The sequence below is a fragment of the Salvelinus alpinus genome, chromosome 3 (genome assembly GCF_045679555.1).
Source record: "Salvelinus alpinus chromosome 3, SLU_Salpinus.1, whole genome shotgun sequence".
NCBI lineage: Eukaryota > Metazoa > Chordata > Actinopteri > Salmoniformes > Salmonidae > Salvelinus > Salvelinus alpinus.
The window spans coordinates 14,928,061-14,940,560 of record NC_092088.1 but is presented as its reverse complement, the minus strand read 5'-3'; the positions used below and the strand labels follow the sequence as shown (position 1 = coordinate 14,940,560).

At 46.6% G+C, this 12,500-nt stretch overlaps 2 protein-coding genes across 4 annotated transcripts in view; both read left to right on the top strand.

The window, feature by feature from the left end:
- Positions 1-4,079, top strand: part of LOC139570075 (synaptopodin 2-like protein) — a 12,884-nt gene extending 8,805 nt beyond the window's left edge. The window contains exon 5 of the mRNA XM_071391574.1: positions 702-4,079. Coding sequence (XP_071247675.1) covers positions 702-3,337 — 2,636 coding nt within the window. The 3' untranslated portion in view covers positions 3,338-4,079. The remainder of the gene's footprint in view (positions 1-701) is intronic.
- Positions 4,080-9,597: 5,518 nt separating this feature from the next.
- Positions 9,598-12,500, top strand: part of LOC139570073 (myozenin-1-like) — an 8,389-nt gene continuing 5,486 nt past the window's right edge. For 2 of the 3 annotated variants that reach the window (XM_071391573.1, XM_071391571.1), the window contains exon 1: positions 9,807-9,998. The gene's annotated coding sequence lies outside the window, so the exon portion shown is untranslated. Of the gene's footprint in view, positions 9,672-9,806; positions 9,999-12,500 lie in introns of those variants that run through there. The other variant, XM_071391572.1, reaches the window with a different exon arrangement.

Genomic DNA, 12,500 nt, shown 5'->3' with positions numbered 1-12,500 from the left:
CGTTATGAGCTGTGAGGTTTCAGTTAGACTGTGATTCCAGTCACTGTTTGAGTAGATGCACCAGCCTCGTAGACGCCTCACCTAAACCCCTGATCCCTTCACTGGTGTATGTGTGTGTGTGTGTTTGTGTGTGTGTGTGTGTGTGTTTGTGTGTGTGTGTGTGTGGCTGTTAGTCATGCTAACAGTATTTGTGTGAGGCTATTTCTGAGGGCTGAGTTCATTTATATAACGGCTGAAATATCTCCATCTCATACACCAAATTCATACACGGATATGGATACAGACAGACAGACAGACAGACAGACAGACAGACAGACAGACAGACAGACAGACAGACAGACAGACAGACAGACAGACAGACAGACAGACAGAGACAGACAGACTGACTGACTGACTGACTGACTAACTGGTCGTTGCTCAACTGGGGAGTAGGGGGAAATCAGAGCTTTGAGCCCCCAGCACACTCTCCTGTCTGTCAGGGTTGAGCGCTGCCCACCCCTCACTGGCTGAAGGTGTCACCCATCATGGTGTCATCATGGATTTGAGTGACATTCCAGCAGCTGTCAATCACTCCCAAACAGGCTTTTATGTTTCTAACCAGAACATTCTTATTCATTACAGTTACTTATGTAATCCTCTGTTCTCTCTTTCTCTCTCCCCCAATCCTCCCCCCTCCTCCCGTCCCTCCCCCTGTCTACCAGAGCTGCAGAGAGAAGAGAGTGTGGTAGACAGGCAGGTGAAAGAGGCTCGTACTAAATGTCGTTCCATCGCCTCCCTGCTCACCGACGCTCCAAACTCCAACTCCAAAGGAGTTCTCATGTTCAAGAAGAGACGCCAGCGTGCCAAGAAGTACACCCTCACCTGTTTTGGCCGCGCGGAGGGGGAGGTGGGTGCTGAGACTGGGGGAGAGACGGAGGGAGAGGAGGAGGAAGGGAGTTCATTCCCCTCGGGTTCAGAGGTGGATGAAGAGGGCTTTGCTGGAACCTTTGACCCCACCTGGGACAGCGAATACCTGGACATGCTGGATAGGAGGAGTTCTGCCTGCCCCTCCACCTATAACTCAAGGCCCCAAACACCAACTAATCAGAGCTCAGGGTATGATTCCTTGGCCTATCAGAGCCCAGAGATGAACATGTCATTCAATCAGGGGTCTGGGATGAATGCCCCAGCCTATCAGAGCCCCGGGCTGGACTACATAGCCTATCAGGGGAAAGAGACGGAGCAGTATGAGCAGCAAAGGAAATTGGCCACTCCTGTCACCTACAACTCTGCCCCTAACACCTCCCTGACTGCAAGTTTGTCCAATGGGGGCTCAGCAGGGATGAGTCGGGCCAGTGTGGTTCTGACTTCCCCCTCTCACACCCCGATCCCCCCCCAGCCTGACCTAAACACTAACCCTAACCCGCCTGGGGGAATCCATAACCGCACGGCACGTCCCTTCACCTCAGGCCTCGCCCAATCTCGCCCCCCCGCCACCCCTGTCATCTTCCGACCCGTCCAGCCCACTCCTGGCTTAACAATGGTTTCCAAACCCACTGCTGCGGTATCCATGGTAACCATCGCCCCCCCTCGCCCTTCAGGGGCGCCCGAGGCCAGGAGAGCGGTCTCCAGTACCTCCCTCTACATCCCCCCTAGACCTACTGCATCCATCCTCTCTCCTCCTCCTCTTGTTCTCTCTCCTCCATCCTCTCCTACCCGCACTCCTTCTCAGCCTTTCCTTTCTCCCTCGGTCCATACTGCCACCTTCTCTCCTTCTTCTGACCGCTGTTCTCCTTCTCATTATCCTCCTCAACCCACCCAACACTTCTGTTCCTTGACTGCTCCTCAACCTTTCTCTCCTCCTCCTGCCCCCATTCAACACTTCTCTACTCCTAGTCAACCTTTCTCCCCTCCTCCTCCTCATCCCCCAGTCTATCCATCCTCTGCCATGAATGCCCAGCCCTTCTCTCCTCCTTCTTCTTCTAATCAACCCTTCTCTCCTTCCTCTGCCACACCTTACTTTCCCTCCCTTGCTCAGACCCAACCCCCTCCTCCCTTGATCTTCAACTCCTATGTCTCTATGACAAACCCTGCCATGGTGACCCCCTCCACTGCCCAGACCCCTGCCTCTGATTCATTGTCGTCCCGTGAGCAGCGTATCGCCGTCCCCGCCTCCAGAACAGGCATTCTCGCGGAGGCGCGTCGTCGCAGCAACAAGAAGCCCATGTTCCGTCCTTCTGTGGAGAACAAGAAGGACGTGTCTCCAAACCCAGCCCTGCTGGAGCTGCTCCAAAACCCGGACGCACCGACCAGGATAGGCCCAGGCCCCATGGGGCCTAGTGGAGGAGTTAGTGGGGAAGCTGGAGGTGAGTCAGGCCCTGAAGAGGACTGGTTGAAGCTGGGGGCTGAGGCCTGTAACTTCATGCAGGCACAGAGAGGCTCCAAGCCCCCTCCTGTGGCCCCTAAACCCCAGCCTCCTCCACAGGTGCCCCAGCTAGCAGGGAAGGGGGGTCAGCTGTTCGCCCGTAGGCAGAGCAGGATGGATCGCTATGTGGTGGAGACCCCCTCCTCACCCCAACCCGGTCCCGGCCACCCCCGCCAGCCCTCTCCCACACCCTCCCTCCCCTCTCAATTCAAATACTCCTCCAGCTGCAGAGCCCCCCCTCCCATCAGCTACAACCCCCTCCTCTCCCCCTCCTGCCCTCTCCAGGCCCAGCGCCAGATGGCGGGGGTAGCAGGACAGGGTGGGGGTTCAGCGGGGCATAAAGCCGCCCCTGGGGGTCAGAAGGCTCAAGGCATCAAGGCTCTGGACTTCATGAGTCGCCAGCCCTATCAGCTAAACCCCTCCCTCTTCAGCTACGGGGGCGGGACTCCCCAGGGCCAAAACAAGATGCCACGTACGTATGAGGTCAAACGCTTCTCCACGCCACCTCCCACAGGCCCCGCCCCTACTGTCATCATCCCATGGTCAGCGACCACACTAGGAGAACCGATGTGGAGGTCTGATGTCATTTCTCTTCCCCCAACAGCCACTTCCTGCTACCAATCACTCTCTACCCCCCCCTACCAGCCTCAGCCCCAGTGGGTCCCTCCTACTCCAGCCCCCACAGGCCCCCTCCCGCAGCTCCCGAGCTTCTCCTCCGTCCATGTCCCTAACCCTAACCCCTACCCCTCCCAGCCCCACGCCCCCCAACAAGGTAACAGTCAGTTTAAGAGTGCCCCTGATCTGAGCCCTTTGGCCCACACCCCACCTCGCCCCGCCTCCACGCAGCCCTCCAGAGTGCCTCGCCCCAAATTCAGCACCTCTAACCTGGGTCTGCAACCTAGCGTCTGGCGCCCTGGATCCACCATGAGCTAAGACAACACACTATAGACTGGCTCTGGAGAAATCCCAGCTAGCAAATTTGGTTCCTTGGAAGTTGTGGGAACGTAAGTTTTTGGTTTACCATTGCTTCTGGGAACGAAGCCATAAGTTACCCTGACCGGTAAAACTGAATGTTTTTTAAACATTCTGATAACGGAAGTGAACATTTTGCCTGTTCTGGGAAGGTACGTTTTTAGTTTGCAGGGAGATTTTGAGAACATTTTACTCTGGTTCCCTGAAAGTTTTCCTAGGTTTTATTATCATTCTTAGAACAGAAATTATGGGTTGTTTGAAGGTAATTAAATAACGTTTTGAGAACATTATCTAAATGTTGTGAATGTTTTAAACAAAATGTAAAGGTTATTTTGAATTTATGGAATAACTTCCTTAACATTTTCACTGAATGTTTCAATAAGACTTTCAATAACACTGCTAGATTGGTTTGTTTAGAACCACAAGCACAGATTAGACACATGGAAATGTATTCGCTCAGGCATTAATCACACAAACACATTTATGTTTTATTGTGGCACGGCGTCAGTGAGATTCAAACCAATGATCTTCTGTTCTCTATCCATGGAATTAGTCTACTGCGCCACCAGGATGGAGCTAACATGTTAATTTACTTGTTTAAAAAAAACTAATGTTCATTGTAGTCTACACAAACAGACCCCATTTCAAAGAAAACAAACATTCATTAAAGTGTGGCCAATTATCGGGCACGGCTAACACACCTGAGGAGAGAGTTTTGTTGACGCTGAGAACGGAATGTATTCCTTTTAAAACGTTATTAATGTTTTCTTGTGGTTTTTAGCAAACGTTTTCTTAATGTTCTGAGAACATGACTTTAAATAGAACCATGAGCAAACCTTCAGACAACGTTATGCTGAAGTACTAAAAATCCCACAGAAGAACATTGTTTCTTCACGTTCTCTGAATGTTCTGAGAACATGACTTTAAATAGAACCATGAGGAAACCTGTAGGAAACATTATTCTTAAGTATTGAAATTCCTGCAGAAGAACGTTGTTACTAAACGTTCTCTGAACTATTTGAAAACATTCCCAATGTCAAACCAGTTGGAGAACGTTCCTAGAACATTACCAAACGTGTCATTAAATGTAACCCATGTTTCAACTTTTTGAAAACTTGAATTAAAGTAACAAAATACCAAGAAAATAACGTTATTTCGTCAAGTTCCTTAAATCTGCTCGGAATGTTCCAAAGCCAAGCAACTATCCTGCACCATTCCCAGAACGTTGTGGGAATGTTGTATGCAAAATAACCATAGGACAACTATACTCTCACATTATGTGCTAGCTGTTCTGTATGGTTTATTGCAAAGTATTGGTCTTTGTCAGTCCAAAAGAGATGTTAGTATTGTGCATTGCATAATTTACCTAAGAATGAAAATCAGAAGTCTATCCACTACCCACCTGTTTGAATACTTTGAAATGCCTTTGGTCTGGGGTTTTCTTGATCACATTCTTTATTTTATTGACTTCCTGTTTGGACACCATTGTAGCTCTTGGTTCACACCAGCCTTGTCATCACCATTTCTTCTTCTGATAATTTGACCTCCTCTGCTTCGCCTGATAAAAATATTATTTGATGTATAGTTGATATAGAATATAGTTGATATGTATGAATATATGAATATTAACATAAAATAAGTATTTTATGACGTGATCTAAAATGGCAGACAAGGAGAACGAGAGACATGGATAGGGGGAGAAAATGGGACTTGATATGTAGTTTAATAAAACAAAATTGAATGCGTTGGGAACGACAGAATAAAGTTGAAAATAAAGAATGATAAACAGATAAAAGTGAGGATGTTCTAAAGAAAGATAGAGCAGAGGAAAGATGGATGAGAGGAGAGAAGGATGAGAGGAGAGAAGGATGAGAGGAGAGATGGATGAGAGGAGAGATGGATGAGAGGAAAGATGGATGAGAGGAGAGATGGATGAGAGGAAAGATGGATGAGAGGAGAGATGGATGAGAGGAGAGATGGATGAGAGGAGAGATGGATGAGAGGAGAGATGGATGAGAGGAGAGAAGGATGAGAGGAAAGATGGATGAGAGGAGAGAAGGATGAGAGGAGAGAAGGATGAGAGGAGAGAAGGATGAGAGGAGAGAAGGATGAGAGGAGAGAAGGATGAGAGGAGAGATGGATGAGAGGAGAGATGGATGAGAGGAGAGATGGATGAGAGGAGAGAAGGATGAGAGGAAAGATGGATGAGAGGAGAGAAGGATGAGAGGAGAGAAGGATGAGAGGAGAGAAGGATGAGAGGAGAGAAGGATGAGAGGAGAGAAGGATGAGAGGAGAGATGGATGAGAGGAGAGATGGATGAGAGGAGAGAGGGATGAGAGGAGAGAGGGATGAGAGGAGAGATGGATGAGAGGAGAGATGGATGAGAGGAGAGATGGATGAGAGGAGAGATGGATGAGAGGAGAGAAGGATGAGAGGAGAGAAGGATGAGAGGAGAGAAGGATGAGAGGAGAGAAGGATGAGAGGAGAGATGGATGAGAGGAGAGAGGGATGAGAGGAGAGATGGATGAGAGGAGAGATGGATGAGAGGAGAGATGGATGAGAGGAGAGATGGATGAGAGGAGAGAGGGATGAGAGGAGAGATGGATGAGAGGAGAGATGGATGAGAGGAGAGATGGATGAGAGGAGAGATGGATGAGAGGAGAGAAGGATGAGAGGAGAGATGGAGGAGAGGAGAGAAGTATGAGAGGAGAGAAGGATGAGATGAGAGATGGATGAGAGGAAAGATGGATGAGAGGAGAGAAGGATGAGAGGAGAGAAGGATGAGAGGAGAGATGGATGAGAGGAGAGATGGATGAGAGGAAAGATGGATGAGAGGAGAGATGGATGAGAGGAGAGAAGGATGAGAGGAGAGATGGATGAGAGGAGAGATGGATGAGAGGAGAGATGGATGAGAGGAGAGATGGATGAGAGGAGAGAAGGATGAGAGGAAAGATGGATGAGAGGAGAGAAGGATGAGAGGAGAGAAGGATGAGAGGAGAGAAGGATGAGAGGAGAGAAGGATGAGAGGAGAGAAGGATGAGAGGAGAGATGGATGAGAGGAGAGATGGATGAGAGGAGAGATGGATGAGAGGAGAGAGGGATGAGAGGAGAGATGGATGAGAGGAGAGATGGATGAGAGGAGAGATGGATGAGAGGAGAGATGGATGAGAGGAGAGAAGGATGAGAGGAGAGAAGGATGAGAGGAGAGAAGGATGAGAGGAGAGAAGGATGAGAGGAGAGATGGATGAGAGGAGAGAGGGATGAGAGGAGAGATGGATGAGAGGAGAGATGGATGAGAGGAGAGATGGATGAGAGGAGAGATGGATGAGAGGAGAGAGGGATGAGAGGAGAGATGGATGAGAGGAGAGATGGATGAGAGGAGAGATGGATGAGAGGAGAGATGGATGAGAGGAGAGAAGGATGAGAGGAGAGATGGAGGAGAGGAGAGAAGTATGAGAGGAGAGAAGGATGAGATGAGAGATGGATGAGAGGAGAGATGGATGAGAGGAGAGATGGATGAGAGGAGAGATGGATGAGAGGAGAGATGGATGAGAGGAGAGAGGGATGAGAGGAGAGATGGATGAGAGGAGAGATGGATGAGAGGAGAGATGGATGAGAGGAGAGATGGATGAGAGGAAAGATGGATGAGAGGAGAGATGGATGAGAGGAGAGATGGATGAGAGGAGAGATGGATGAGAGGAGAGATGGATGAGAGGAGAGAGGGATGAGAGGAGAGATGGATGAGAGGAGAGATGGATGAGAGGAGAGATGGATGAGAGGAGAGAGGGATGAGAGGAGAGATGGATGAGAGGAGAGATGGATGAGAGGAGAGAAGGATGAGAGGAGAGATGGATAAGAGGAGAGATGGATGAGAGGAGAGATGGATGAGAGGAGAGATGGATGAGAGGAGAGAAGGATGAGAGGAGAGATGGATGAGAGGAGAGAAGGATGAGAGGAGAGATGGATGAGAGGAGAGATGGATGAGAGGAGAGATGGATGAGAGGAGAGAAGCTAGAACATCCGTCCTAAGACAAACGGTAGACTATTGCTGACCTGTAAAAGGATGGACTACATGCCTGCTGTGTGCTTCCATTATGACTTTAGCTAAGCGGTCTAATACAGTCTCGGGGAGTGCAGGCGACCCGGGTTCAAAATCCAGTTGGTCACATGAAGGCCTGAATCTGAACCAAAGAGCTGACTGTATATGAGAACAATACTGTACTCATCTCTGAAGCTACCGGCACGCATTGCCAACCGCTTCTTTTTCATGTTATTTTTGTGATGATGATTATTGTGAGAATATTATTATTAGGAATATTAGGAAATAGCCTGTGTTTTCTTTCTTGCTTCATATAAATGTGTCAGTGCATTGCACAGTAGTACGCTCTGTATCAGGATGTGTTTATTTGGTGGTTTTTCCTTTGCCTTTTCCACTTCCTTATTGTGATGAGAAAGGGAGGGGAAGGGAAGGGAGGGAAAGGAAGGGAGGAGATAGGAGGGAGGTTTTGTCTGATTGATGTGAGAGGTGAGCTGTTCAGTTGGTGTTCTGTAGTTCAGAGAAATAAAAACAGACGTGAAACTCTCCAGCTGTCTGTCTGTCTGTCTCTGCCTATGTCTCCAGCATCATGCCCACCACCAATAGGACTGGGTAAGAGAGACGAGGTAGGTAGGAGTTATATTATAATCATTATCTGGGACAGTTCCTAACGTCATCCACAAGGTGGTAATGTTGCTTAGTTATTACAGTGAGCTGTCGCAGTCTCATCATAGGGTTATGATGGATCGCTTACAGAAAAAACCACTAGTTTCACATGTGAACACATGTGAAGTGTTCCAAAAACACGTGTTCATGTGCTCACACGTGATCTTATGTGACGTTAATGTGATAACATGTGACAACATGCGAAGCATCGTGAAATCACGTAACTACACATATGAAAACGTGATCATGTGAAATGTTCCAAAAAAGTTACATTTAATGTGAAATCATGTGATTTTCCACATGTGAAATAGTGTGTTTTTTCTGTAAGGGATGAATATATCATCATACAAACCCTTTCACCAAGGGAAGGTTGCTAGCTGCCTTCATGGGTGTTTTATTATCATGTCTACGTTGAAGACAGTTTTGCAGCGCTTCCTGTAAACGGTGTTCTAAATTCCTTGCCCATGTTCTGTCAGTCACCATGCCAGAGCTGTGAAACGCTACCTACCCCATGCTGGATCGCTATCTTTAGCCGCAAACTTTAGCCTCATCCGATCCCAGGGTGAGGTGAGGGCTGTGTGTCAGGGTTATTCTGCTGCAAAGCAAAATGGCCGTTTCCGCATGACTCAGGTGAGTGGTGGAAAGACTGGGATGAATAACCCCAAACAATGTCAAGTATGTTGTGTCTGAGGAGAAAACACTAATGCTAATCACACACACACACACACACACACACACACACACACACACACACACACACACACACACACACACACACACACACACACACACACACACACACACACACTACCAGGAGGGCCTCTCCTATTTTTAGTCCTGTTGATCTCCAGTCATCTGGTTGAGTGCTGAGTGCTGGACTTTAAACACTGACTCATTTTTACAATGTTATCAGAGTGAAGACATCAGAATAACTACCCCCCCCCCCCCCCCACCAACACACACACTACCTGATCATCATCATGGGGCTACTATCCAGTCCCTGCAGTCATAGGTCTTCAGTTATGCCATACATTCTGATAAATCTGAGTCAGGTCTAGAGTTGGTGCTAGGTTTATGGGTCAGGGGTTAGAGGACAGGGTTGAGGGTTAGCTTTGAAGTAGGTCGTTAAAGTCGGATGCGTAGTAAATTCTCTACTGATGATTAGACACTAGCGCTGTCTCACTCTGTCCCCCTTTCTCTCTCTACCCATATCTCATTATCTCCCCCCCTCTCTCTCTCTCTCTCTCTCTCTCTCCCTCTCTCTGTCTCTCTCTCTCTCTCTCTCTCTCCCTCTCTCTCTCTCTCTCTCTCTCTCTCTCTCTCTCTCTCTCTCTTTCTCTCTCTCTCTCTCTCCCCCTCTCTCTCTCTCTCTCTCTCTCTCTCTCTCTCTCTCTCTCTCTCTCTCTCTCTCCCTCTCTCTCTCTCTCTATGTAGTCAGTTGTGTAACAGAGATCTGAGTGATATGGGGACACCGCCACCTGTTTATTCTAAAGGTATAAACAGGTGGACTGGACACTTCATAGTGTCCGATCCATAGTGTCCACTTCATAGTGTCCAGAGAAACACAGTCCTCGGGGAGCGAAGGGAAGGAGGGTAAGTGATTATCTTTCTCTATCCACTATTCTGTCCTCCCTCCCTCTTCACACTACCCCCTTCACCCCCCCCCCCCCCCCCCCCCCCCCCCCCCCGCTCTATACTGGTGTATACATAGACCCCAGGAGCATCTGAGAGATAATATCAGTCTCCTCGTAAACCCGTAAGCAGCTCCCACCCACCCAGACCTCCATAACCCAGCTCCTGCACTGTCTCTTGGGTGTACAGGAGGGTAGGCGCTGGGACACTTTCTGGAATACTTTCAACTCTTCTTCTCCTCCTTGAACATTCTTTTCTTCTTCTCTAATTCCTGAGAATTCTCCTGAGGTAAGGCTAAATTTGTGACATCACCTCCTACCAGTTGGTAGAGCAGGATGCTTGTAACACCACCGTAGTGGGTTCATTTCCCAGGACCATAACATGTACGCACACATTCCTGTAAGTCGCTTTGAATAAAAGCTTCTGCTAAATGGCATTATCTCACACACACTATTATCTCACACACACGTATGGGTTATCTGGGGGTGATGATAATGGACTGATGTAGGTCAAATTGTCAGCCAGGTACGGACAAGCTCACTGTTAAGGAGTGAATTGAGCGATCTACTTGTTTTAGATTTGATTCAACATGGGTTTATGCCATGCAAGGCCTGCACTGTGCTAGGCTGGGCTTTGCTGGGCTGTTTCAGGCGGAAAAGTCCTCGTCAGTGTATCATGTGTCCTCCACGTACGGCAGCATGTCATATGTATCACAGCATACATGAATTCATGTATTAATGGTATGGTATCAACTTACATCGCTTTCTAATTATTGGCTAGTAGCTGCATGGATTTTGCAATTTATACTCTTCAACACTCATCGGGTACAAACCATTCACATTTCATGTCCATCAGGCTGGAGTGGGTTTGTCGGTGGTATGATGAGGCATTCATGTGCTCGGAGTAGTAAGTCCGACATGATTGATTTCAAGTGCTTCTAAAATCAGAACAATTCTTCAACCAATAATAATTTACCCAGCTAACACATTTGTTCTGAGAACCACATGTTTCTTAGAGCTTGATGAGAGCGTGGTTGTCCTGTGGTTATTTTGCATAAACATTCCCACAACGTTCTGGGAATGGTGCAGGATAGTTACTTGGTTTTGGAACATTCTCCACACATTCAAGAAACTTGACAAAAAAACAGTATTTTCTTGGTATTTCATTATTTTAACAGAACATTTCCTAAAAGTTCAAACATGGTTATATTTAATTTACATTTTGGTAATTGTTTTAGGAACGTTCTTCAACTGGTTTAACATTGGGAATGTTCTCAAATAGTTCAGAGAACGTTAAAAAAACAATGTTCTTCTGTGGGAATTTCAGTTCTTCAGCATAACGTTTCCTACTGGTTTTCTCATGGTTCTATTAAAGTCATGTTCTCAATTTGTTCCAAGAACATTAAGAAAACTTTCAATTAAAAACCACAAGAAATCTTTAGTAATATTCAGAGAATGTTGTTAGAATGTTATTTAAAAACATATACATTCCGTTCTCAGCGTCAACAAAACTATCTCTTCCTCTATCTTGTTGAGTGTGTTCAGGTGTGTTGGCCACGCCCACTAATTGGCCACACCTGATCTTAATGAGTGATTGTTTCCATTGAAATGGGGTCTGTTTGAATAGACTAAAATGAGCATCTTTGTAGGAGTAAAAAATACATGTCTTGCTAGCTCCATCCTGGGCTGCATTTACACAAGCTGCCTAATTCTGATCGTTTTTCCACTAATTGGTCTTTTGGCTAATCAGATCAGTACTTTTGTCAATAATTGGGCAAAAGATCAGAATTCAGCTGTCTGTGCACATGTAGCCCTGGTGGCGCAGTGGACTAATTTCATGGATAGAGAACAGAAGATCATAGGTTCAAACCTCACAGATGCCTTGTCATAACAAAAAAGAAAAGTGTTCACATGATTAATGCCTAAGGAAATTCATTTCCATCTGTCTTATCTGTGCGTGGAGTAAGAAACTAAATAACCTAGCAGTGTTATCTAAAGTCTTATGGAAACATTAAGTGGAAGTTATTCAAAAACCTCCAAATAATCTATAATTTCCGTTTTCAAAGCGTTCATAATTTCTGTTCTCAGAGTGTTAATAAAACCTCCCTGGAAAACTTTCAATGAACCAGAGTTAAACATTCTTAGAAACTCCATGCAACCTAAAAATAAAAGTTCCCAGAACAGGTAAGAGTCTTACTTCTGTTCTCAGAACATTTAGAAAACCTTACATTTTACCGGTCAGGAAATGTATTGCTTCGTTCCCACAACCAATGTGAAACCAAAAACCAAAAACATTTGTTTTACAAGGAACCACATGTGCTAACTGGGTAGTTAGCTAGATAGTTTTCTAGACATGCTTGCTACCGTTGCTAATAATAAAGTTAGCTAGCTTGCTTAATATTGACAATATGACATATTTTACAATATATGACAAACTAGCTACATTATCCAGTTTGTAATTGTCAGAAACTGATTTGTCTTCATCTTTTGGTTGAAAAGGTCAGAGGTCAGTGGTGAAATGCCACGAATCTGCAACTCGGGTAATAATATTTTCGCAGAGTTTCCCACTTGTAAATATGAATTGGAGGGTCGTACAAAAAAAATGACCAGTCAGAACTCCAAACGTCCGATAACTCCGTCAGCACGTGAACGTCGCATGAGAGATTATGTTGGGAGTTCTAGGGGATGAGCTGAGTGTTTCGGGAATCGGGATGTGTGTGTTTGGGAATGTGCTGACTGATGACGTTCCCTGTCAGCTGTCCTCCCGGGAGATTTATCTGCAGCTAAAACA